General features: G+C 58.0%; 1 protein-coding gene across 1 annotated transcript; it reads left to right on the top strand.

The window, feature by feature from the left end:
• Positions 1-6,371: 6,371 nt before the first annotated feature.
• On the top strand, positions 6,372-25,408 carry MOV10 (Mov10 RISC complex RNA helicase). Its single transcript, XM_045013569.1, has 22 exons — positions 6,372-6,755; positions 9,738-9,834; positions 10,279-10,397; positions 10,847-11,085; positions 11,606-11,846; positions 13,465-13,563; positions 13,933-14,095; positions 14,262-14,416; positions 14,760-14,936; positions 15,058-15,205; positions 15,370-15,531; positions 16,075-16,178; positions 16,662-16,759; positions 17,051-17,170; positions 17,503-17,605; positions 18,015-18,132; positions 18,235-18,426; positions 18,916-18,990; positions 19,484-19,609; positions 20,989-21,077; positions 21,972-22,093; positions 22,353-25,408. The coding sequence occupies exons 1-22, from the start codon at positions 6,622-6,624 to the stop codon at positions 22,415-22,417; spliced, it is 2,946 nt and encodes a 981-aa protein (XP_044869504.1). The 5' UTR covers positions 6,372-6,621; the 3' UTR covers positions 22,418-25,408.
• Positions 25,409-26,108: the final 700 nt, after the last annotated feature.

Here is a 26,108-nt window from a genome sequence, read left to right on the forward strand (position 1 = left end):
TTACCCCGACAGAAGCGCCTGTGTGGATAACACTACGTTGGCTGGAGACACTTGTTTGAGGTAGTTTAATTATGTCGACAGGAGAGCTCACTCCCATCGGCATAGAGCGACTACACAAGTGATCTTACAGTGGCACAGCTCAATCGGTACGCTAGCTAGTGTAGACATGGCCTAAGAAGCCAGACCGTGGATGCACTGCTAAATGAAATCTGTCCAGCTAGTTCACTCTGCTTCGTTTACACTTCGTGGTCCTTACGCCTTTCCCAAGGTCTTTTTTAAACTGGCTGGGGTCTTCCTATTTTTAAAAATGCAAAGAAAAAGTGGCAGGTTGTGCATTAAACATCAGTTTTGCTCAGCAGTACCACAAAATAAGAGTGTCAGTGTCCCATTCTTTGTGAGAAGTTTTGTCAGAATAAAATATATTTGTATTTGCCATTCGGAATATCCAGGCATTCATCCCTCACGCATCCTGTGTGTCATCTATTCCGGTAGAAATACACCAGTCTTTGTTCTAGGGCTACTCGTGTCTGTCCTTTATGAGCTGATATTTGTGCCTAATCAAAATACAGTTAACTGCTACAGGAACTCAGCTCTGCATCTTGCTGTAATGATGCATATCCTGATATGAGTAGTTTAGGGTAGCAACAGTGAGAGCATTACTATACACTAGGCTACCAGCAATTTTTCCAGCATCTCATATAAACCATATTAGAATTGGAGTCCTGAACTGAAAGCTACAATATTCATGTGCCTGTGAGGACTGCAAAACAACCTCACCTATTCCAATATTGCACATGGGGCTTGTACAGTCTGTCCCTGTAGTGCCTTGATATGTTCTATGGTATCCACCAAACTCTCAATAACTCATGTGCTAGTGTATTACGGCTGCAGCTAACTCCTGGGAGCAATCAGGGTTCTGTCAGATACATTATGGTACAAATAGGAATAATAAACATTGTGCATATCTGCACAATAATTGGTTGTTTTAAGGTCTGTTGGCATATCCATTGCAAGTGAATTGTGTAAGTCGGTTACCTCCAGATTTTCCCTTTTAAATAACCGTCAGACTACATGTGAAGATATCCACCAGCATTAACGTAACAGTTTCAAGATCAAACATTTGTGTCAGGGAATTCCAAAAGGTTAAAATTGTGCCACTAACTCAAATCCGGCTATATGTGCACAGTATTTTCTAATCCTCTTTCCCTTTTCAGTATAAGCCTTAATGTATTGCACTTTAAGAATGTATGCCAACAAAATATACAGTAGGATGCTGTGAAAGCTTGTCTCTTTCATCAAGCAAAGTTGGTCCAATAAAATAGGGGGTGCCCAACCTCTAGCCTGTGGGCCGTACAGGGCCCACCAGACCATTTCATAAGACCCACAGCAGGGCTTGGGCTGTCAGCCCCTGATAGATAATCTGTTTGACCCACATAAGGTTGTGCTTAGGTTTCTGTGGCCCACCTTTGTAATAAAGTTGGGCACCACCACAATAAAATATATTATTACCTCACTCACCTTGTCATCTCTAACAAAATGTGATTGTCAGTAACTTGAGCGTGCTCAGAGCTGTGAGCAAGAGTTCTGGGTTGTTCCTAGCTCTGCCACTGCTCTCCTGTGTGACGTTGGGTAAATTGTTTCCTTGTTCTGCCCCCATTTCCCCAATTTTTAAAACAAACAATGGGAAGCTTACCAACTATCTCAGAGGGGCATATTGATGCTCAATCATCTTATTGCAGTAGCATCTAAGGACCTGATCAAAACCTCACTGGACAATGCCCTGTTCAAATAAGCAACAGAGACTCCCTGTACTAGTGAGCTCACAATCTAGGGCCTTGTCAGTGTTACCAGCTTAACTAAAATTGATTTAAAAAAAATAGAAAAACTGGTGTAATTGATTTAATTAAGGATTGTAAGGAATCTGCTTGTTCTAACTCATTATAACCCATATTTAAATTGATGTAAAAGCCTCGTAGAGGAGGTTTGCACTAGTTTAACTACAGGCTTGTCTACGCTTGAAAGTTAATGAGGCGTAAGGTAGGGTGTGAATTTAAAGTGCAATAGCTGTTCCTGAAGAATTCCATGTGTGGACAGTCTTTGAAAGCATAAGTGGGTTAAGCTAAACAGGAACAAAAAGCACTTTTGTTCCAGAATAAAGGTATCCACACATGGAGTTAGTCAGGAACAGCTCCTTAGGTAGACAAAAGTCCTAAATCAATTCAAAATCCATTGTTAGTTAAACTGGTGCCACTTGTAAAATAGACAGCGCCTTAGACGGAGACAATATGCAGTAATTGAGCAAACCATATGCGGACGGGAGGACAAAGGTAAAGATGTTTGCATAAATGGTCGGCATCTCTGTTGTCACAATGTTAGCAAAGCATTTGAGATCGTTGGGTGGAAGGTGCTGAACTACAAAGTGTTCTCCATGAACCCATTCACACTCAGCATTCCTTCCTTGCATTGCTCTGAGGGTCCCAGAAACCCCCGCCCACGTATTCCCTTTCTAATCGAGTGGGTGAAGGCCAGGGCTGTGCACTTTGATGACAGTAACCTGGATTGGGTCATTCTGGGGCTGTCCTCAGAAGTTAGTCCTGCTTCCTGTACAGTGAGGTTCTGTTACAGCCGACTCGTGTTGTGAGAAAATTTCTCAGACCAGCTTTCAGCGGCAGCGCTAGGAACCACCTGGACCCCTGTCTTACCATTGCCACTGCTGGGGGAGCTGCACCAGTGGGAAATCTCAGAGGCAGCGGGGGAGGGGAAAGCCTAGTGCTAATCAAGTCATAACCTGAGTTAAACCCAAAACCACACCTACAAGAGCGAGTCAATTACACACAAGCCAGTTTGTGGAGAGACACGTCATCTATGAGTCTATAACAAACCTTCAGCAACAGAGCCTCTCTAAATCACCCCCTTGGCTGACCCATGAGCCCACCAGCCCTCTCCCACTTACTGGGAGTTTACAATGCTCCCCTAAAGACTGTTCCTCCAGTGACTCCTGCAAAGGAATAAATGGCATTACACCCACTGCATGGGGACCTACAATAGTTTGCCTAGAAACCTGACTATTTTACCATCTTCCAGTAACATCTGAGCCTTATCCACACCCCTGACTCCCTCTGGGGCAGGGAAGTACAATGTCCCTGGTGTACAAATAGGAAACTGAGGCACTGAAAGGCAAAGGGACTCGCCCAAGATATCACTGTGAACAAGTGACAGAGTTAGCTCCCAGAAAAAATGCCTTCTCCACAAGGCCAGCCTTCCCTGGTGTACGCAGTGGGCTCCATCAATCTCTCCTCTGGCCTCCCTAACCTGGCTGCCTTTCCCAGAATACTCCACAGAAGAAAATAGCAAGGTAATAACTTCACCCTGAAGAATGGCCCATTCTTTACACACCCCTCTCCCATAGGCAGGGAGTTCTCTGTGCCTGGCAGCAGGAATATCCCTGGCCCAGCCTGGCTCCAGCACTGTCTGAAGCCGGGTCTCTCCCCCCGTGCAACTTAAAAGGGCCCGGGACCCTCACCCACCACCACCACCGGCCCAGAGCGGAGCAGCTGCTGCCTGCTCGCTCCACCTGGCTGCCGGCCTGGGGCAGGGTCTCCCTGCTGCTCCCACCCCAAGCGCCCCTGTGGCCAATGGGAAGCTGCAAAGGCAGTGCTGGGGGGGGGCAGTGCGTGAAGACCCCTGACCCACCTTGCCTAGGAGCCCCAGGTAAGTGTCACGCCCCCTCCCAGAGCCTGCACCCAAACTCCCAGAACCTGCACCCCCTCCTGCCCCCACACTCCCTCCCAGAGCATGCACCCTCCTGCCTCCAAACTCCCTCCCAGAGCATGCACCCCTGACCCCCAGCCTGCACCCAAACTCCATCCCAGAGCCTGCACCCCACCCCTTCCCAAACACCCTCTCCTGTCCCCAAACTCACTCCTAGAGCCTGCACTTCCTCCCTCTTACCACCACCACCCATCCCATCCCAGAGTCTGCACCCCTCACCCCCTGCTCCAGACCAGAGCCTGAACCCCAGAACCTCTGCCCCACCCAAACTCCCTCCCAGAGCCTGCACCCCTCCTGCACCCCAATCCCCTGCCCCAGCCCAGGACCTGCACCCCAGACCTCCCCCCACCCAAACCCCCTCCCAGGGCCTTAGGCAGGTGGGGGGGGCAGGCTCTGGGCATTCTGGGCACCACCAAAATTTCTACAAACCTGCTGCCCCTGCCCTCTCCCTAGGCACAAAGGGATTTGCTGGCTGGTCTCTTCCCTGCTGCCTCTTTCCCCGCCCTTCTCCTGAGCCAGGTTAACTTTCGTTTCTCTGAGGGAGGGAGCCATCAGCTAGTTTACTCACATCCAGTGACTGAGTCACCAGCCTGTTGATTAGGGTGCACCAGGCTGTGGTAGAGGGTTTTCATTTTTAAAAGGCACTGATCATTCTGTGCTGGGGAGTGAAAACTGCAGAGCTGTAAGACGAGCACAGTACCAATGGGGGGACGCTCAAAAGTTAGGGCTCGCTCTGCGGAGAGCCCCAGAACGGCAAACACAGGCCAAGTTCTGCCCTGTCAAGCCAAAGCTATTGCAGTGAAATCGCTGGGGTAGCAGGGTGGCGTGTAGCCTTTGTGCTCTGATCCTGCACACACTCATGCGGAATTAGGGTGACCAGATGTCCCGATTTTATAGGAACAGTCCCGATATTTGGGGATTTTTCTTATATACGTGCCTATTACCCACCACACTCCGCCCCGATTTTTCATACTTGCTCTCTGGTCACCCTATGAGGAATGGAATGGAATGACTCACATGCATTAAGGTCAACACCTGAATAAGTATTTGCAAGGTCCAGGCCCAACTGCTTAAACTTCAAATCTGTATCAAGTGCCCAGTGTGTCTAGCAGAACCTGTGATTACAAAGGTGCATAATGGACCCTTGGGGAGGCAGTGTGGTCTAATGGCTAGAAGACTGGCCTGAAAGCCAGGAGACCCGGGCTCTGATCCTGGCTCTACCACTCACCTGCTGGGACACCTGGGGCTAGTCACGTCCCCACCTTGTGCCTCAGTTTCCCCATTTGTAAAATAGGGATAATGGCACTGCCCTCCTCCATGAAGTGTTCTGAGAGCCACTGATGGAAAGTGGAATACAGCAGCTCGGGATACACTTAGGTGCACAGGATCAAGCACTGGTTTAGTTAAACTGGGTACGTTATAGAAATAGATTTACAAACATTCTTGGACTGACTCATGGCCAGCAAGATCCATGCAGATATTCTTAGCACTAACATGACAGACGGCGCTAGTTCTGCGGAGTCAAAGCAGCCTGTCCCCTAGCATCCTTCGGGGACTATGTCTCCAGACAGCAGCATCTCCAGACTATAATTTATGAAAAGGAAAGCTAGCCGGGTCCCAAATACACTGTGCCAGAGTGACTAGCAGCCATATGCCCTGGCATCCCGTGGCCACCAAAGAGGAGCTTTCTCCCTGAGATACCAGGGGAACCATCCTCAGCATTCAAGCATTTTGCAAAGGTGGCTCAGGTGAGGGGAGAGCGGAGCCAAAGAAGGGGGAAGTAACCCACCCAAAGTCGCCCAGGGCGCAGCCAGCAGCAGAGCTGGGAGGAGAACTCAGCTTCCCCATTACCCCCACCCCCTGCTTTAAAACAGCACAACTGAGGCCACATCACCTCTGGGCGGGACTGCACAGTGCAACATTCCCAGGCCCAAAGCCTTCAGACTCCACTAGCACAGAGCACTGCTGCCCATCCCCCCAGCAACACCAGCTGCCTTGCGCACATCGGCCCTGCTCTCTGCTCTGACTCCCACACAATTCCCAAGCTAGGGCCCAGACCTTTGTCCTAATCGGCAAGGAGCTCCGCGGCCTGCGCCCTGCGTAGCTAAAAGAGCCGAAAGCTCTGGGACGAAGGCCCTGGTTGAAAATCCCCCCCTCTGGCACAGCAGAGCCCTCAACAGCAAGGGAAAAGCTCATGGGGGGGGGGACAGAAACTTCCCTGGGGGTCTGCCAGAGACTGTGGCATGAACTCCCCCAGGAACCAAGGCCCATCACCCGCCGCTCCAAGGGCAGGCCCGTTGCTTTGACCTGCCTTTTCCAGAATAAACACAGTAACCTGGCTAACATGGATCTGAAAGAAGCCCCTGGCCTGCACGCAGCCCTCGGCCCCCGGGCAGCCGGAGAACAAAGGGGTGACCCAGGCACTGGGGCCGGGGTGAGTCCCTGCAGAGAACATCGCCCCAGCCTGGGCTCTGGGCTGAGCCCTGCCAAGCCCCTGCTCTCACCCTGGCCCCAGGCTGGGATCTGCCTTGAAGAGGAGGCTCCTGAACCCTCCCCCGCCCTTTGCTGCTGCTGCTAGAGGGGCTGGCTGCCAGGACGTGGGGGAGAAGGCCGGGTCTGACCCAGTGCTGTTCCCACCCCCAGGCCAGGCAGGGGCCTGGCTCCAGGATGCACGCAGCCTCTTTCACTTTCGTTTCCGCCTGCTGAGAGCTTGCTATCATCTTCCCTCTTTGCTAAGCACTTTGCTGGCCGGTTTCACAAGCAGAGGCACTGGCCCCGAGCTGCTGAGCCAGGCAGCCCCACAGCACAGGACAGGAGAAGGTCTGGGGGCCTGCAGCGGAGCCAGAGGAGATGCCCACGTTCACCTTTTGTGAGAGGAGGGAGTTTGGGAATCAGTTTCTGCAGTTCCTAAAAGACACAGGCAGAGAAGCTGTGAGCAGCCGGGAGGCACTGAGGACCATCTACAACACGGAGTTCAGGACCAGGTAACAGGCAGCCCCGCAGGGAGGGAGCGGGGTGCAGACGGCTGATCCCTCGCCCCAAGAGCGCCCCATTGCCCAGGCCTGTTGCTAAGCCGAGCGCCTTTCCTCTGCCACATTACCTGAGGCTGGGAGGAGCTGCAAGCCCCGATTTCTGCTTGGCACCCCGTGCACAGGGGCTGGGGACAGCTGCAAGCCCCTCTGTATGTATGGAGCATGGCCAGGATGGGATGGGGGCCCACAGGGCAGCGGGAGGAAATTGAACTTCAGGGCTGTAGCTGTCGGGAAGCCATCAAACTCCCAAGCAGGGAAACGAGAGTCTGTGTCGCCCCAGACCAGAAAGGAAACTCACCCAGATGGTAGGTGGATTCCTTCCTCACCCCGCTGGGGCTTGCCATTCTGTTAAGATCAAATCCAGGGCAGCCCGCCGCTCCCCTGGCTGATGGGGTGCAGCTGGGGTGCTGGCGCAGACCCGGACCCAAATCACTCGCCAAGTCAGGCCAGAGCGGTCAGCGCCTCCATCCTGGCTGGGTGGCAGGAAGCGGCGTTGGCCTGGAGAGCCAGGCTTCCAGGCTGGGTTTCCCATATCCTCACCTGGAGTAGATCAGCAGAGTGCTGCTGGCTTCGGCACAGCTTCAGCCATTGGCACAGGTGAGGCTCTGGCCCAGGGCGGCACAGCTGACCCGCCAGCTTCCCCTTTCACAGGGCTGGCCAAGAGGGGACCCTGCTTTGAAGCATTCCCCTGCCAGCACTGGCCCTGGGCACTGACAGCCCCAGTTAATCATTGGCAGGGACCAGTCTGCCAAACAGTCAGAAGGCAGCTAAAAATACATACCCCCAAATGAAATGCCATCCTGAGCACTTGGGGAGCCGGGAGAGGACGTTTTCCTGAGAGATGGGCTCTGTTCCAGAAGGAATGAACTCAGAGCCGTTCCTTGGCCGGTGTTCTACAGGGGCCAGAACAGATGCTCACCCATCTGGCCTTGGATCTAGGACTCCGGGTCCTGGGGCTAAGCGCTGTGGGACGGCCCTGTCCTTGAGCCTTGGCTGGGAATGAAAGGAGCCCCTGCCAGCTCTCCTCTGCCAGCAGCCAGCAGGCTAGACACGCAGCGCTGGGGGCTGGCTCCATTCGGATTCAGCACCGGATTGGACCCATCGCAGCAGTAGAGATGGGCCTTGGAACGGGACGGGGTGGGGCAGACACACAAACACTTCCTAGCCCCCAGGGCTTTGGGGTGAGCGTGGGCCTAGCACTAGCATTTGCAGTGACAAAGGGATGCCTCCGACGTCAGGGCAGCGTGGGCGGGCAGCAGGCTCAGGAGAGCTCATGGCTGTTGTGCAGCGACAGCCTTGCACTGTCTGGGGCAGAGGAGTGTCTGCGGCAGGGCAGCAAAGTCTGGTGCATACCAAGGCCAGGCAGAGGCAGGCCCCAGGGTGCTCAGGCAGGAGCGGGTTGAAATGTGGTTGCTGTCCTGGGCAAACACTCCCCTGCCCCCTCCTCAGGCACCATCCCCAGCACACCCAGGGCAGCAGGGCGTCTCCGTGGCCCTCGTATACCGGCCGGCAGCCTTTGCTCCAGCCCTTCAGACCTGACTTTGCAAACACTGAGCAAAACTGCCAGGCCAGCAGCCTCCTGATCCCCCGCCCCGGCCTGCGCACTATGGCAATGGGGGGCCCTCACCTCCCCACTCTGGGGACGGGGATCCTGCCCCTGGGGGTTGGGTGTGGGGGTGGGTTGGTCTGTTGAGACTGAGTTCACTCCACAGGGGATCCTGTCCAACCGGGCTGGCCCAGCTCCCTGCTCCAGCCCATTGGCTCTCTCCACAACGTGTGGGCAGGGCCCTACGCCTGCAGCCCCCGCCTCCATCCTGGCTGGAAGGTGTGTGCACACACGCAGGTGTACACGTGTCCCGCCCACTGGTCAGAGACCCCCTGAGATCCCCCCTGTGCAAATGCACCTAGTGCACGTTGGCTGATCCGGCCTGACCCCGTCCCCCGGGCAGGGATTCCGCCCTTTGCCCACGGTCACACAGTGAATCGGTGTCATTGCTGGTGAGAGACCCCCCAGGCTTTGCTCTAACATCCTGCCCCACGTCCTGCCGGGCTCACCCGGCCACAGCACACTGAGGCTACCGCAGTCCCGGAGCACCAGCCCTGACCCCCAGCCCTGGGCTTGTTTCCTACTGGAGTCCCTTGTGTGCAGCTGGCTTCATTGGCCAGCCCATCGCTGCATGAGCAGGGAAGAGCCCAGCCCTGCTCCCAGGCTAGACCTGCGCTGGGGAGGAGCGGGGGGACTGGATTGGCAGCTACCTCTGACCCCCGGCACTGTGAGCCCAGCCTGGGTTGCAATTGCTCGGGACGGTTGCCCCCCAGGGAAGATGCCAGCGCAAGGGAATGGCAGAGCTCGGGGTGCCCATGCTGCATTCGAGCAAGGCCCTGGGGCTCCTGGTGAGTTGCCCGTGCACTGAGCCCGGCACAGGATTTGGTTGGAGACGATCAAGAGACCCCACACCACACACACTCGCTGCAGCCGGGGCCCCTCTCCCCGGAGCAGAGCACCGCCCTGCTGCTTCCCGGGTGGCAGTGGTACAGAGCCAGGGCTCTCCCTAGCCCATCGCTCTCCTAACAGAAGAGCAGGGGGAGTGCCCCTAGCCCCAAACACTGGCATGGCCCTGCCCCCTGCTCCTCTCCCCGCTGCGTCCTGTCAGCTCAGTAATAAAGGTAATAATTGGAGATATACCAATCTCCTAGAACTGGAAGGGACCTTGAAAGGTCATTGAGTCCAGCCCCCTGCCTTCACTAGCAGGACCAATTTTTGCCCCAGAACCCTAAGTGGCCTCCTCAAGGATTGAACTCACAACCCTGGCTTTAGCAGGCCAATGCTCAAACCACTGAGCTATCCCACTCCCTGGAGATGCGCCCCAAGCCCTGCACCCAGGCTCTGGGCATCCCGCAGTCACAGACTCTCCCGCTGTGTCATTTCTGCAGGAATGATACGAAGACGCCCAACTTCTCCTCCGTCCTGTTCACACTGAGCCAGAGCGGCCGGGCCGAGGTGCGGGGAGACTTTGTGTGCTTCGGGAAGGTAGGTGCTGCCCACGCAGCCCCTGGCTGCCAAGGTCTGTTTCCAACATCCCTGGGGCCCGTGTCTCCCTCGCTACGGGTAGGATTGTTCCAGGGCTGGACTGGCTTGAAGGGGATCAAGCAGTGGTGCTCTCTGTCCCTGGGTAGGCCGCTGCACCTACAGCTCTCGCTGCTGCGAAGGTGGGTCCCAGACGCACTCTATTCCAGATCAGCCCGTGGTCCCCTACTTCGTCCCACCCTGAGCCGGGCCTGGCTGCAAGGTGAATATGGGGGTGCGAGCTGCCGAGCCCACCGCCATCAGCTGGTCCGGGGGGGTGCTCCAGTGGGGCTGGCCCAACTGAGCCCACGGGCTTTGTGAGTCCCCCCTGCTCCCTGCCCCAGCTTCTCAGGGGCTAGAAGCCCCTGCTCCCCTGCCTGCTCCCACCCACCCGCTCTCCTTCCCCAGGTGAAAAAGAAAGTGAAGTTTAGAGATCAGTACTGGAAACCCAGGCCAGAGGAGCCCCGCACAGACAACCAGCAGGAGGGCACCGATCAGCCTCCCCCCAGAGGACGTGCCAAGGAGAGGTACCGAAGCCCAGCGGAGTGCAGCCTGGAGCCCCCCCCGCTGTAATAGCAGCACAGACCAAGGGGACGACGAGCTCCCGGGCAGGGGCAGCCCAGAGCAGGCTAAATATTGGCCGCTCACAGGCTATTCCTGGGCTCCCCTCCCAGGGGGATGGGGCAGCTGGGTGGGCAGGAAGGAAGCAGGAGGGCTGACCAAGGAGCGCCTGCTCTGCCAGTGCTCGGCCTGCTGTGCGGGCCTGAGCCAAATGCCTCTGAAATCGACAGGAGTCTTTGCCTGGAGGACATTGGCCCGGCCCCAGAGCCCCGGCAGGGTGGGGACCCTGAGGGACTCCTGCCCAGATTCTCTGTTGTAACAAGGGGGAAACGGCTCCTAGGGCAGCCCTGGCCGGCAGAGACACTGGCCAGCTGGGACTGTACGCGCACATCCAACCCGCACCCTCTGCCCTCAGAGCGGAGTTCATCGGTGGGAAACACGGGGTGAAGATTCTCTCCGAGCACGACCGGGGGAAGGGGCGCATCCGCTTCCCCGTCACGCCCAACGAGCCCGCAACAGCCAGCATTTGGGTTCAGAACAATGGCACAGAGGAAGTGACGCTGCTAGGGTACAGGGCGCTTCGGAAGCAGCGCGAGATCACCTTCCACGATGAGAGCAAGGTGACCAGACAGCAGCCCCGGGTGTTGCAGCCAGGTAAGAGGCTCCAGCTTCCCCCAGGAGCAGGGTTCTCCTTGACATCTGGTCCCACACTGACCTTCAGCAAAGCTGTATGTCTGAGAAACAGCTGCCACATTCAAGCCCAGAGGTGGCTGCATCACAATAGTGGGCAGTGTGTGGTCCACCCTCTGTACCCCTTTCTCTGCACTGTCCTGGCTCCCCCATCTGGTGCACACAGCTTTGGGGAAGCAATCACAGCAGGTGTAGTTGCCAAGTCATCTGGGTATGTGGGTGAGGGTGGAGCATAGGGGTACAGAAGGAGGAACTGCAGGCCCTGATTGCATTCTGCCCTGCCAGCGAACACAGCAGCTATTCTCCCATCCACCCCCACATACACTCATGGACAGGCGCCTTCCTGGGCGTCTGAGTTAGTGCCAGAGACTTGGCAGAATCTTGCCATGGGGTGAAATGCCGAGGGCCCCCTGGGAGGGCGGAGGAAGCATGTGGGGATCCCGGAAGGGGGAGCTCCCTGTTCACACATCCCCTTTGACTGCAGGAGACTCTTACTTGATCGAGGCGCGGTGCCTGACTCAGCACTATGGTTACTTCTCCGTCACCATGCTGTTCGAGTTCACCAAGGAGCAGGACGGGCCCTTCAGCATTGGGCGGTTCGTGTCAGCCATAGCTAACAGCCGGCTGGCTGAGGAGCTGGGGCCCACTGCACCATACAGGTCTTACCAGACCAAGCTGAGGAAGACAGTCACAGTCACCACAGAGGATGGCGTCCCTCCCGACAGGTATGCAGGGGGAGAGTTGGGCTGAGCTGGCTGAAGGGATGGATACAGTTGCAAAACTGGTTGGAAAACCATTCCCAGAGAGTAGTTATCAGTGGTTCACAGTCATGCTGGAAGGGCATAACGAGTGGGGTCCCGCAGGGATCGGTTCTGGGTCCGGTTCTGTTCAATATCTTCATCGATTATTTAGATAATGGCATAGAGAGTACACTTATAAAGTTTGCGGACAATACCAAGCTGGGAGGAGTTGCAAGTTCTTTGGAGGATATGTTTAACATTCAAAATGATCTGGACGAACTGGAGAAATGGTCTGAAGTAAATCGGATGAAATTCAATAAGGACAAATGCAAAGTACTCCTCTTAGGAAGGAACAATCAGTTGCACACATACAAAATGGGAAATGGCTGCCTAGGAAGGAGTATGGCAAAAAGGGATCTGGGGGTCATAGTGGATCACAAGCTAAATGTGAGGCAACAGTGTAAGACTGTTACATCCCAGAAAGATCTTCACTTTTTTTGCATTAGCAGGAGTGTTGTAAGCAAGACAGGAGAAGTAATTCTTCTGCTCTACTCTGCGCTGATTAGGCCTCAACTGGAGTATTGTGTCCAGTTCTGGGTGCCACATTTCAGGAAAGAGGTGGACAAATTGGAAAAAAGGCCAGAGAAAAGCAACACAAATGATTAAAGGTTTAGAAAACATGATCTGTGAGGGAAGATTGAAAAAATTGGGTTTGTTTAGTCTGGAGAAGAGAAGAGTGAGAGGGGACATGATAACCGTTTTCAAGTACATAAAAGGTTGTTACAAGGAGGGAGAAAAATTGTTTTTCTTAACCTCTGAGGAGAGGACAAGAAGCAATGGGCTTAAATTGCAGCAAGGGAGGTTTAGGTTGGACATTAGGAAAAACTTCTTAACTGTCGGGGTGGTTAAGCCCTGGAATAAATTGCCTAGGGAGGTTGTGGAATCACCGTCACTGGAGATTTTTAAGAGCAGGTTAGTCAGGGATGGTCTAGGTAATACTTAGTCCTGCCGTGAGTGCAGGGGACCGGACTAGATGACCTCTCAAGGTCCCTTCCAGTCCTATGATTGTTTGTGCAGCTGGGATCCAACCCTGTTCCCTAGCCGGGGCGAAAGCACCTACTGGGCTTTCATAGAGCCAGAGGGACCGTTGGCTCATCTAGTCTGAGCCCCTGGATAGCACAGGCCTGCCTCTGCCCCAGGCTGAGCCCAGTAACTTGTGTTTGGTTAAAGCATCTTCCAGTCAAGAGCTGGAGAATTCACCATGTCCAGTGGCTGATCACTGGCTGTGTTACCCACTGGTGCTTTGTTTCCAGTTGGAATTTGCTTGGCATCAGCTTCCAGCCATCGGTTCTTGTTCCGCCTTTCTGTGCTAGAAGAACGAGCCCTTTAGTTCCTGGTAGTTCCACCCCGGGGAGGTGACCCAGCCACCTCTCCATGTTCGGGGGGAGGGGGCAGCTGGCTGGAGACCCCAGCTGCCCAGGTCCTGAGACCCAGTGTCCCTCTGCCTGAGCCCCCATGCTGGAGTCCGTCCCACCGGCTGGGCAGGGCAAGGAGCTCTTACTCCCGCAGAGCCCTGCAGAAACCCTGCGTCTCGTCTGCCTAGTTCCCAGCACCTCGAGCTTGAGCAGCTGATCCCGCTGGGCCGCTACAACTACCCGGAGGACCTGCAGGACATGGTGCACGCCGAACGCAGCAGGCTGCGGTGAGTGCTGGGTGGGGGGGGAGTTCACTGCACTGGTGGCCTCATTGACCTCCCAAGGAAGGGCGCCTTCTCCCACGCAGCCATGGGGCCCAGCCCCCCTTAGCCAAAAGCCCTTAGCTGAGCTGCCCAGAAAGCAGGGCCTCAGGGTTCCTGGTGCTGGGGCCCGGCAGGGGTTTCTCCTCCCAGACACTAAGCCTCAGGGACACACGACAGCCTTGACTGGCCACTGCTCAGCCCGCCCCTTGCCTCTGAGGCTCAGACACACCGCAGGGCGCCTGGAGCTTGCTGCCTCGTCTCTTGTGCCGGCTAGCCCAGCCCCGCGGTGCCCGGCGAGGTCAGGATAACCTCTGGCTGGCACTGGCCCTGCAGGAAGTCCCTGGCGGCCGAGCTTCAGTTTGAGAACTACCAGGAGAAGTTCCGGCTGCTGCTGCACCTGGAGGAGCTCCAGATGGAGGTGGACATCCGGCGCTATGATATGCGGGACGTCCCGATGGTGAAGGACACTCAGAACAAGAGGCTGCTCATCCTGGAGGTGAGAGCCAAGGCCTGATGGCCGTGCCTGTCCCTGCAGCGTGCCCCCTTCTCTCATGTCTGGGCTGCCAGCAGGGAGGGTGGGGCCCGTGGGACGGTTGGCTGCCAGGGGAGCACAGCCAGACACGCTCCCCACTGAACTGCCCCTTCTCTGCTCTGTCCCCTAGGCCCCTGGCGTGGCAGAGAACCGCCCGTCCGTGCTGAAGGGCGATCACCTGTTTGTCACCCGGAGTGAGCAGCGCGACTTGCCCCAGCTCATCCAGTACAAGGGCTACGTGCACGCCGTGGAGCTCGAGAGGGTCAAGCTGGGCTTCTCCCCCAAGTGCGTCGCACCCGGGTCCCTGGGGGGCTTGGGCCAGTGCCCAGGGAGGGGAAAGCTGAGTCCTGACTGGTGGCACCGAGGGGTCTGTGTGGAACAAGACTGGAGGGGCTCGTGCCAGATCCAAGCCAGCTGCCTGATGCAAGCCAAGCAGCTCCTGTTAGCGCTGATGGGTGACTGCCTGGGGGAGTGCAGCACCTCGCTGTGCTGTGGGGTGCAGGATTGCCAGGCCGAGCAGGGCTGGAGGTGGGAACCACGCAGAGTAGGGGGAAGAGTGGGACTGGGCAGGATGGTGCCCGGGGAAGGGTACCCAGCGCTCTGTCCAGCCCTGTTTGCCCTTTTTCAGCCTGCTGGCGAGCTTCGTGAATAACCTGAAGTTCGACGTGACCTTTACCTTCAACCGGCTGCCGCTGCAGGTGCAGCACCGGGCCGTGGAGCTGGCCAAGAAGAGGAACTTGGGTGACATCCTCTTCCCATCCTTCTCGTACAGAGAGTCCCTCCTCCACGAGGGAGGCCGGCTCAGGTGAGTGCCTGGCTTCAGAGGAGAGGCACTCTGAGGGGGCTGGCTGTGTGGGGAGCAGGGTGGTCACACGCAGCAGGGCCTGCCTTCCCCTCAGCACCTTCCCGGCTCCATTTCCCCTCAGGCTGTTTGACCGGAGCCTGGAGACCAACCAGGAGCAGTACGATGCTGTGCAGCAGATCGTGACAGGGATGTCCAGGCCAGCACCATACATCATTTTCGGGCCGCCAGGGACCGGCAAGACCGTCACTGTGGTGGAGGCCATCAAACAGGTGAGGGGGTCCCCCGGCATCCCAGTCCAGAGCAATCACCTGGTCCAATTGCCAGAGGGCCGAGCACTGGCACCCAGGTCTGGGCAGCTGGCCCACAGCCCGTCTCTCCCCTCTGCATCCATTTCCTCCTGCCTGGGATGCTACGCTCTTCCTCTCCCGCTCAGGTGGTCACGTGCATCAAGGACTCCCATGTCTTGGCCTGTGCACCGTCCAACAGCGCCTCGGACCTGCTCTGCCAGCGCCTGCTGAAACATCTGGACAAGGGCAGCATCTATAGGATCAACGCCATCAGCAGGGACTATCGCCAGGTGCCGGAGGAGATCAAGGTACATGTGCACCCCTGGTACCCCAAGAGGCATTGCCCGTAGAGCCGGGCAGGAATTTCCTGTCTGAAGGATTTTATGAGGGCAGATGCCCTTAAGCACACTTCAAATTTTCCATAGGAAAATTGAAATTGGGGTGGAAATCAGTTTCCCATTGGGAAAAATAGGACAGCCTGCCTGGAAGGCTCCTGTCAGTTTCACTTTCTGCAGATAGGCGCAGAGGGAAATTGACGACAGCGTCCCAGGCAGACCTCTCTCAAGCTGAAAAATGCCAATTTAGGACAAAGGTGGTTTTTTTTTCAAAACTCTCATTTCCTTATGGGAAGGGACTTCCATGTTCCAGTGGCTATAGTCACCTCCCCAGGCTGCACGGTCCATGGGCGTTCCTGCCCTCCCTGCAGGACCCTCAGGTCACCCGCCAAGACGCATGTGCCATTGCCAGTTGTCTCAGGGCTTTATGGAGAGAGAGGTGTCTGCCCTCAACTTCCCCCAGGGGAGAAACGGCTCCGATCCCAGACCTTGTCTAAATGCTCTTGGTGTTCGTAGCCCTGCTGTAACTGGGACGACGCCCAGCAGTGCCACGTGTACCCAAGCAAGGAGAAGCTGCGGCACTACCGGGTCATCATCACCACCCTGGTGACAGCAGGACGGTAGGAGGGGCCCGGGGCAAACCGCACCAGGGTGGGGCTGGGGGGGGGGCGAATCACTTCTGATGAATGCGGCTGTGCTGGGGGAGCACAGTAGGGATGTGATTGGGGGGCACGTGGCTGTGCTGGGGGAAGAGAAGGGAATTCTTTGGGCAGGGTTTACCGGGGGATGGGGCGTAACAGAGAGGTGTGGGCGGGGGCTGTCCGGAGGGGGGCACATCATCGGGCTGAGTGTATTGGGCACTTTCTGGTGTTTCCATTTGTAAAAGCGGAGGGCCAGCCCCTCAGACTCCGGGGGAGGAGTTCTCCCCCTGCCCAGCCCTAGGCATGGCAGCCCCTGCTCGGGGAGGGGAGGGGGCATTGCCCTGCTCAGGATGGGGCCAGCGGCATGGGCAGGTCCTGCAGAAGGCCTCTGGCTATGCAGGTGGCAGGGCAGGGAGCCAGCATTGTACAGGCTTGTTCCCTGCCTCTCCCTCTCCCCCGCAGGCTGGTAACGGCCCGCTTCCCTGACGGCCATTTCTCCCATGTCTTCGTCGACGAGAGCGGCCACGCGGTGGAGCCGGAGTGCCTGGTTGCCATCGCAGGTGAGTAGGAGTCTGGGGGTGGGAGCACTGCACCCCCAGGTATCACCTCATCCACCCTGCCCCGCACGCCCGGGGCCTCGGACCCGGCTGTCTCACTCCTGCTCAGAGAGATGGCCAGCGGAGTCCGGGCCCTGGATGCAGCCCCTTCTCTGCGCTGTAAGAGCAGATACAGCCGTGATGGGGCTCTTCGGCAGGGATCAGTCAGTGACCTGCCGTGGCAGGGATCTCCTACCCCGCCCTGGCAGGGATCTCCTACCCCGGCCAGCCGCCTGAGCCGTCTCTCTGCCCCAGGAATTCTGACAACGATGGACCGGGAGACCAACACCAACGGGGGGCAGCTGGTGTTGGCGGGAGACCCCAAGCAGCTGGGTCCGGTCCTGAGGTCCCCACTGGCCATCGATCACGGGCTAGGTGAGTGGAACAGAGGGCAAAGGCACCAGGTGGAGAGTGGGGAGTTCTCAGACACGCTGATTTGTCTCCCAGCTCTCTGCCCCCCTCGTCTGGGCTCTGGGGTCACCTAGCTTTGCACAGCCACCACAATAGCATGTTAGTCACCCTGGGCACCCCTGGAGAGCAGGGAGAGGCTCGCTCCCTGATAGGCGGGTGAAAGTCTCCTCCTGCCTCATGCTCAGAGAGGCCCAGGCCAGGCTGTGAAAGGCCTGACCCCGTCGGGCTGCTCATAGGGGGCAAGATCTCAGGCCGGGGGGGATCGCTGGTAACCGGGGCATCGCTCTCTCTTGCAGAGGTCTCGCTGCTGGAGAGGCTTATGCTGCACAACTCCCTGTACCAAAAGGGAGCTGAGAGCTACAACCCGCAGTTCGTCACCAAGTTACTGCGGAACTACAGGTGCCGTATCTGCCCCACTGGGCCTGTCGCTGTGGCATGCGGGAGCCGTGGGGGCTGTTGGAGCTGGGCTGCCAGCGGCAAAGGCTTCCAGCCCCCGTTCTGCTGGCTCAGCCTGGGATGCTCGTTTCTGTCCATCTGTCTGATACTCACCTGCCTGGCGTGGGGCTCATTTAATAGTCACCTCAGGGCAAGAGGCATTGGACGGAGCAACCCGGATTCCTGGGTTCTGCCCTCCCTGCCTGGAAGCCTGGCCATGACGGCTCTATGCCAGGGCAGAGGTCTCTGGGGCCCTTCCTGCTGCTGCTGCTGAGGTGGGAGGGGGCCTCAGGGAAGCCAGGCTGCTGCAGCGCGGGTGAGTCTGAGGAGCAACCGAGCACCCCTGGAAATGCTGTCGCTGCTCCTTCCCCAGGTCCCACGCCGCCCTCCTCGAGATCCCCAACCAGCAGTTCTACGACGGGGAGCTGCAGGAGTGCGCCGACCACCTCATCAGCTATTCCTACTGCACCTGGGAGGAGCTGCCTACGCAGGTGAGGGCGGGGCGGGGAGCAGGCGCTCAGCCTAGCCCCCATCCCGGGCGGGGCAGCGCCATGGGGCTAGCTGCAGCCCTGACCATGGTGCTCTCCCTCCAGGGCTTCCCGATCATCTTCCACGGAGTGTCCGGGGAGGGCCAGCGAGAGGGTAACAGCCCCTCGTTCTTCAACGCGTTGGAGATCGAAGCCCTGGTCACCTACCTCAAGAAACTGCTGCAGAGTCAGGGCAAGCGAGGCCGCTCCAGGATCTCCCCCAAGGAGATCGGTATCATCTCCCCCTACAGGAAGCAGGTGAGATGCAGCCCGGCCCCCAGGGCTGCCTTCCCCCACGCACCATGAACCCTGCAGAGAGCTCCCCATCCCAGGCTCCTCAGCCCCACACACTGTCTCCCTGCTGCACCCCATCAAGCCCCACTCTGCTGAGTATCTGGACAGAGTGCGCAGTGCCCCGTGTGGGGGAGCCCCCTTGGGGCAGGGGCCAGGAGCCCTGGGGAATTGCCCCAGACGGAGGGACCTGTCAGATGGGGCCGGGGAACCCCAGCGGTATTCTCTGGCCAGTCACATGGGAATGACCCAGAGCAGGAGCCTGCCTGGCACTTGGCTGAGGGGTCAAGGGCATTAGCTCATTGAGATGGGGGAGACCGAACAGGAGGGTTAGGGCAGGACACGGCGGCCATCGCAAGCGCCTACGGGCTGTGAGAGGAACGAGCACGGGGCTGGGAGCCAGGAGCTCCTGAGGGTGGTGGGAGTCACATCCACTCCTCCCTCATCCCTCCCCAGGTAGAGAAGATCAGACAAGCCATCACCAGAAAGGACCGAGACCTGATGAACCTCCCAGACATCAAGGAGCTGAAGGTAAGTCCCTCCCACCCCCCATCCCTCTGGCCGCACCTGGAGTAACGGCTACGGCCCGGCAGCTACGCCGACAGCCACACCCAGCCTGGGGCCAGACTGTCCCGGCTCAGCAGTAGGACTCGCTTGGCGCTGGGCTGGGGGGCAGCTCTCCGCCAGGAGACACCATGCCAGCCTGGGGCCCCCCATCCCTTGGGCTTGGAGGGCAGAGTGGTCCGGCCATGCGGAGAGGGCAGCTGTGGCCTGTGTCCCCTGGGGAGAAGAGGGGCTCTGCATCTCCTTTGTGAGCCCTGCAGCCAGAGCGCTGGGGCGAGACAGGCTCCGTCCAGCTCCCGCATCGGCCAGAGTCACAAAAGCAGGAGAGGGGGTTGGGGGGACGCTCTGCCCCGCAGGGTCCCTGCACAGCTGGGCGTGCGACCGGCTCTGGGGGAGGCGGAGGGGTGTGAGGGAGGCTGCCGACGGGGAATGGAGATCCCTGCCCTCTGCTCCCTGCTAGGTGGGCTCCATAGAGGAGTTCCAGGGCCAGGAGCGGCGTGTGCTCCTCATCTCCACCGTGCGCAGCTGCACCGAGTACCTCAGCATGGATGAAGATTTCAAACTGGGCTTCCTCAAGAACCCCAAGGTAGGAACCCCCCCACTCCCACCCTTTCCCCTCCCAGCCCCGAGGAGACTGGCGCCCTGAGGGCAGTCGTGGGCTCTCAGCCGGGGTGCAGAACTGCCAGCCATCCCCACCTCATCTCCCTCACTGCCCACCCCCTCACCGCTCCCCCCGGTTTCACAGGCCACAGCTGAGTCATGGTAGAAAATGAGCTATGAGCTGCTTTGCAGCCGGGACGGGAAGCGTGGGCTAGTGGGCAGAGCAGGGCCAGGACTCTGGGTCCCATTCCAGGCTCTGCTAGTGAGCGGCTGCATGACCTCAGGTAGCAAATCCAAGCCCCGTAACCTCAAAGCCCCCCGCTCCCTCCAAGGCCCCAGTCACACAGCCCTTCCCCCAGCGCGCAGAGCCTGCCCTGGGGGCAGCACCCAGGAGACACCCCTGCCCTTGCCCCACGACAGGAGGGAAGTGAGGCTGCGCTCGCAGTGGGGCCCGTTCCCCAGCTCCCGTGCGGCGGTCGGGGGCACTAGAACCCCACGGCTCGGGCATTCCCCGCCCTGCTTCCAAAGCCCGGGGCCGAGCCAGCTCCTGCAGGGCCAGGCTGCCTAGCACCCAGGTCAGCCCTGCAGGCCTGGCCTCCCGCACAGACAAACCAGCTCGCTGCACCGGGGAGCCAGGAATCCTCCCAGCCCGCCAGGCTCTGTGCTCACCTTGGGGCAGCTGCAGCTGCTTGGCCAAGGGCCTGAACATCCAGCAGAGCCTGGAGCACTTGCGCCAACTGAGGCAGCCTGTGCTCATCAGACTCACTCACTCCAAACCCTCCCTCACACCTGAGCCTCAGCAGCTGTGACGAGCACTGATCCCAGCAGAGCCCTTCCCCACATCCCTTCCTGGGTGGGGGGGGGGGGGAGTCCTGTGGAAAGGAAGGCCCTTTAACCCCTTCCTGTCTGGGCAGGAGGCGGGGAGGCTGGGCACGTGCGGAGAGCCCTTTTGCCCCTGACACGGTGGTGTGCAGTTGTCTGGCCAAGCGGGAAGCAAAGCCCATGACGAGCTGCACGCGGGCCAGGCCCGTCTCAGGACACAGCGTTCCCTGCAGGGGCAGTGCCAGTGGGGTAGACGAGGCTCGGACTATCAGCTAGCCCTGCTCAGAGCTAGTCTAGACGGCCACAGTGAAACCCACGCGAGGCCGGCCAGCCGTGGAGCTGCACCCCTGGGAATCACAGATCCTAGTCCGGACACTGCCCCACCCCTCCCCATTAGCCCACTGAGCCAGAAAGTGCTGGGGCTGGGGACCAGCACTAGAGCTGTGGGGCGGGGCAGGCTGGGCTGGCTCTCCTGCCCATCCTGCGGGGCGAGGGAGCTGTTTCCTGCAGGGCGAGCGGCCTCATCCAGCTCTCTCTGTTTAGAGGTTCAATGTGGCCATCACCAGAGCCAAGGCTCTGTTAATAATCGTGGGCAACCCGGTCGTGCTCAGCAAGGATCCTCACTGGAACACGTAAGTTGCGTCCTGCAGCCTCCTCCTTCCCTTCCTCTGCCTCCTCCCAGGGCCCAGTGGGGTCCCCCAAAGCAAGTGGACCCCTCCTCTGGCCTGCAACGCAGCGCCCCGTTCGCAGGGGTTAGCACGGCACCTGCCATACCAGGCCAGGGGCCTTTGGGTGGCTGCTCGGACGCCAGCCTGCAACCAGGCCCCTGGCGGTGGGAGCCGCTCTGAGTTCACAAGCAGAGACTAGGGCCTGCACTGGGCTGGGAAGGGTGGTAGATCTGGACAGGGCGACACACTTCTCTTGGGATCAGGCCGGAGCCAGTGACCCAGCAGCAGGCTGGGGGTGGGTGGGGGTGGTACCATCTTTTGAATGAGACATTTAAACCCTGTTCCAAGCCCCTTGCCACTTGTGGTCGTTAAAGAGCCCAGGGCACTTTCTGTAAGCTAGGGATGAGTGCTGGGGCCTGGTGAAATCCCAGCCAAGGTGTCACCCTTCTGCCCCCTGTCGTTAGGACAGAAAGGGTAGCGTTGCCCTGCACGGCTCTGGCACTGCAGTGCTGCACCCCAGAGGTGGCGGCAGAACTTTGGGACAACAGCACCTGTGGAAATGCAAGATGCAGCAGAATTGCAGTGGTCGCCACCTGCAGCACAGAGACAGGTCAGGCCCTGCATTCTCCCTCGCTGTGAGCTGACACACGCTGGGCCCAGGCTTGCTCTGGGGAGGGCCTGCTGGCTCCGGCCGGGTGCTCTCAGGAGCGGGCGGATCGGGCCATTGGCATTTCTCACACAGGTTTGCAAGCTGCCCAGCAGGCCGCTCCGAGGCAGTCCCCGCCCCACGCTCTCTCCCTGCGCTGGGGGGGGAGGGCCATGCCCAGGGTTAATGGGCACCTTTGGTTGTTCCTGCAGGTTTCTCAGGTACTGTATAGCGAAGGGGGGGTACACGGGGTGCCCCTACGCTGAAGAGAGCACGGAAGAGGATTCCCTTGTGGAGGAGCTTAGCTCCCTTCGCTTGAGCACGCAGTCAGCAGGTAAGAGCGGCACCAGCTTGCACCCAGCCTGTGGGCAGCCTTGGGAGAGTGTCCATGCCGCTGCCGCACCATTTGGGGATCTCTCGGGGTGACTGCAGACTCCTGCCCCTGCCACCAGCCCTGACCTCCTTCCAGAGAAAGGCGGGAGCTGAGGGGGGCTCTGCTCTCCCCCTCCTGTGCCCTATGCAGACGCTGCCCTGCTCCCCACCCCCAGCCTGCCCCGGTCCCTCTCTCACAGCCAGCCGGCGTCTCTCTGCAGGGAACCAGCTCGGGGAGAGCCACATCCAGCAGCAAGTGGAGCCAGCGTGGAGACACGAGCACTGAGGCAGCGCCTGCAGCTCATCCTACTGCCATGTCAGCACCAGCAGGGCGTTTCCTCCCACACTCAGCAACCGCTCTCTGTCTGGTCCCCTCAGCCACCTCGCTCGCTGCCAGGGGCTTTCCAAGCGCACCAGGGCGGGGCAGCGGAGGGGAACGGTGCAGGGACTGAACTGGGGGTGTAGCCCCGACTCTATCCACTATCCCAACGCCCACCTCTCACATGGACCCAGCCCCGTCACCTCTGCCCTAGTCTGGTCTATGTAGGCGCCTCTCTGTAGGATCTGTCCCAGCTCTGGGGCCTGCTCGCTAATCTGAGCCAGTGTGATTGTGTAACTCTTGGAAGCACAAGGGCAGCTTGACACGGAAACTGCTCTGCCTGGCCGTGTGAGGGGTTTGCACCCTCTCTCCCCGTCCCCTCTCTGCCCGTTGTAGGGAAGGGGAGCCGCAGCAGGAAGCCCTGCCTGTTTGCCAGCATTGCCACACAATGGTTTAAACAACGATTTTACATCCAATTTTTGGGAAAAGACTCAAAAAAAAAAATTCCCACTGCGTGCAAACCTGACTGGCCCGAACCGGCACTGCAGAAACCAGCCCTCACAGCGACGCTGAGACGGGGCCGCAACCTCCACCTTGGATCACGTTTTCCACACGTGGAAACCTGCTTTTGAAAATAAAATCATTGTTATAAAATTCCCAGCTACTGGTCCACCGAATGCTCTCCTCCGAGCTGGAGCCATTTCCAGAGCCCAGCTGCAGAGCCTGGAGCTGCTGCTGAGTGGCTGGCTGCAGCCCCGCTCAGGTGTTGCTGTGATGCTGAGTAACTGCTGGTTAGCACATGGGGACCAGCTGGGCTGTAGCTCCCTGGCCAGCAGGCCCCATGCACCGCCCTGCAGGCGAGCTGTTCCATGGTGCTCCAAAACACAGGGTGAGAGGAAAACACTGGTGCTTGTCTGTACAGCTCTAAAGCTGCCTCGGCTGTCCCTGGGCGGCTGGGCACTGCTCCCAGGGGCCGGGGGAGCCGGATTTGCATGCGGAGCACAATGCTGCTGGCAGAAGCCAAGGCAGGGGGCAGCTCTGGGCATTGTTTACAGGGGAGGGATAATACCAAGCTGGGGGAGGGGCAAGCATGTTCCCCCTTCCTGGAGCCACACACGAATCTCTAAAGAGGCTTAGGAGATAAACCTGGGCTCATGGCAGGGGCAGAGTTAAGGTAAGCAGGAGTCATGTCACCGGGGTGTGTTCAACGTTCCCTTCCCGGCATTGTCTCAGCCTGAGAATCTCTCCGCCTCCCTCCCGCTCAGCTGCAGTTCGCGCTCTGTCTGGGGCTGAGCCCGCTGCTCTTTGCGCCATTCACAGCCCCATAACTCAGCCAGTGAATTATGGGAGCAGCTGGTGCAGGGGTAGCTCGGGCTGCTGCATGAGGCACCACCAGCTGAGCCCAGCCTCTTCCCTTGCTGGTGGATTGCCTGCCAGGCAGACACAAAGCGGGAAGGGGAAGTGTTTTCCTTACGCAGGGCTGGGCCCTGGCTTTTCTCTAGCCCAGGCCCTGGCTCTCGGCCGAACACACATACCGTCCCGTCCGTCGGCTGGAGCTATTCGTGTGAGGGAGTTCAGAGCCTGGTCGGGGATTCCCAGACAGCCTGGCTACAACGCTCTTCTGGGGCTCAGCTGGAACCCAAAGCCTTTGTCTTGGGGGCGTGTTAGGAAGAAGGAATTGAAGTGGTGGTAAGGGGAAGGGGCACTGGTTTTCCAGCAGCTTGTGTGTAATGATGGGCTGGTCACAGCAGTTCCCTGTCTGCAACTGGAGCAGTCCCACTTGTTAGAGGACAAGCATGCTGACTGCAGCACCGGGTGTCAAGCATCAAGGCTCATTAGCCCTCCGATTCAGTCACTCATGGCTAGTGCCATGTGGCCAGTGACTTGTAAAAGGAGAAGGCGCCTAAAAGGGGAAGGGCCTGTCTACGCTGCAGTCGGGTGTAACTGCAGCACGTGTAGCCATAGCTGAGCTAGCAGGGTACCAACAGTAGGGACTTCAGCATGGCCCATACCAGCCCACCTTGGGTCCCACTGGCAGCGAGCCCCACTGCAGTCTGCTGCAATTGGCTCCAGTCTGGTCACCGCTGCTCTCACAGCTCCAGTTCAGCCGTGTGGGGAGACCCTTGCTGGTAAGAGGCTTTGGCTCATGGGAGGTTTATGTTGAGAGCAGCAGTTATGGAGCACATGGTCTTTCCTTGGCTCACCAAAGGCTAGAAACGTGCTGCTAAGACCCTGTCAAGTGCTGCTCTGTAGGAACAGGCACCCAAACCAGAGGGGGATGGGCAGTCAGGGTCATCTCAGACAGTTCACAAATAATTAGCCCCCAGATGGGCAGGGGAGGCTATTTGAGAGTAACCCAGCACTGACCGCATTCACCAGTGCAGCAGACACACAAAGGTATCAATCAGGTTTGCCTTAGAAAGCAATACAAATGCCTAGTGTATCTCCACTCCTGCTGGCCACAAACAGGACAGGGCACCAGAAAGGGCTGTACTGTTCCCCAAGCCGTTTTTTGGGCACGATGCCATGTGGTATTTCATTTCAAACATCCCCCTTCTCTCTGATCAGGAGTTTGTCCTCTCTCCTCCCTCTGCTGCCCGAAAATCCCGTCAAAGATCCCCTACTCTAAACCTGACCTCTTCCACCCATTCAGGCTCATGATGAAAGCAGGCGACAGCATCAGGATGCTCCAGGGCTGTTTGCACAGCCTGTGCATTAGTTCCCTGACACCGAGGAGGGGGAGCAAAGTGGCATTTCTAGAGTGTACAGAACACTCCAAGAGCGGGTTTCAATCAGAAAATGCCATTTTACAAAAACAAAACTGGCTGCGGGAATGCAGCTGCTGGTGAAATTGTATTTAGAAAATGTCAGAATGAAGTGTTGTGATGGTGCCAAAATGTCCCAACTGACATCAAAATGTAACTGCTCATTTTTTAATAAATCACTTTTTTAAACCAAGTCAAAATCATAAGAAAATGTTTTGACTTCATCAAAGTGTTTTTATCAGTCCAAAAGTCGGGTTTGGTTTTGTAGAAAGTTTCCAAGTGTTTCATTTGTTCCAATGCAGAAAAGGGAAGAGATGTCTCATGTGAGCATTGGGTGAAATCCCACTGCAGAAACCCCTGGAGTACTGAGGGGAGTTCCCAGCAGAGAATCAGCATGAGGTTTTGCAGAAGAGAACTGCTGTTAGCTGTGCAGAACACACCCACACACACCCCCCCCTCCTTAGGGAAGAAAGTTGAGCCACCTCATTTCCTATGGCCCAGCTTGGAACAGCATTCACAGAAGGACTCTGACCAAACCACTCGACATTTCCTTTTGCATTTCATCATTGTGGAACTCACCTCCCCAAAGCAGCTCAGCTGCTCAGTTTCCTTAACGTTCCCAAAGTGCTCAACCCCAAGTGCTGGCAGGGGATGTATAATCCTCCCATGCCCCTCCCTGAAAGTGTCACTCCCATCTTAGTTATGGCTGGGCATCCTCTCCTTGTCCCAACAGGGCAGAGGTGGGGAACCTGCTCGGTCAGTCAAGCAGGGCTTGAAAGAAACTGAAAGATGCAACAGGCAGCCTTTGCCCCCCTCCAGGCCTTTTGCAAGGCGCTCAGTGTGTTAATGAAGCTTCACACCATCCTGTGAAGCAAGTGTAGGAGGCGTAGTGC

This window comes from Mauremys mutica, chromosome 4, assembly GCF_020497125.1.
Source record: "Mauremys mutica isolate MM-2020 ecotype Southern chromosome 4, ASM2049712v1, whole genome shotgun sequence".
Lineage (NCBI taxonomy): Eukaryota > Metazoa > Chordata > Testudines > Geoemydidae > Mauremys > Mauremys mutica.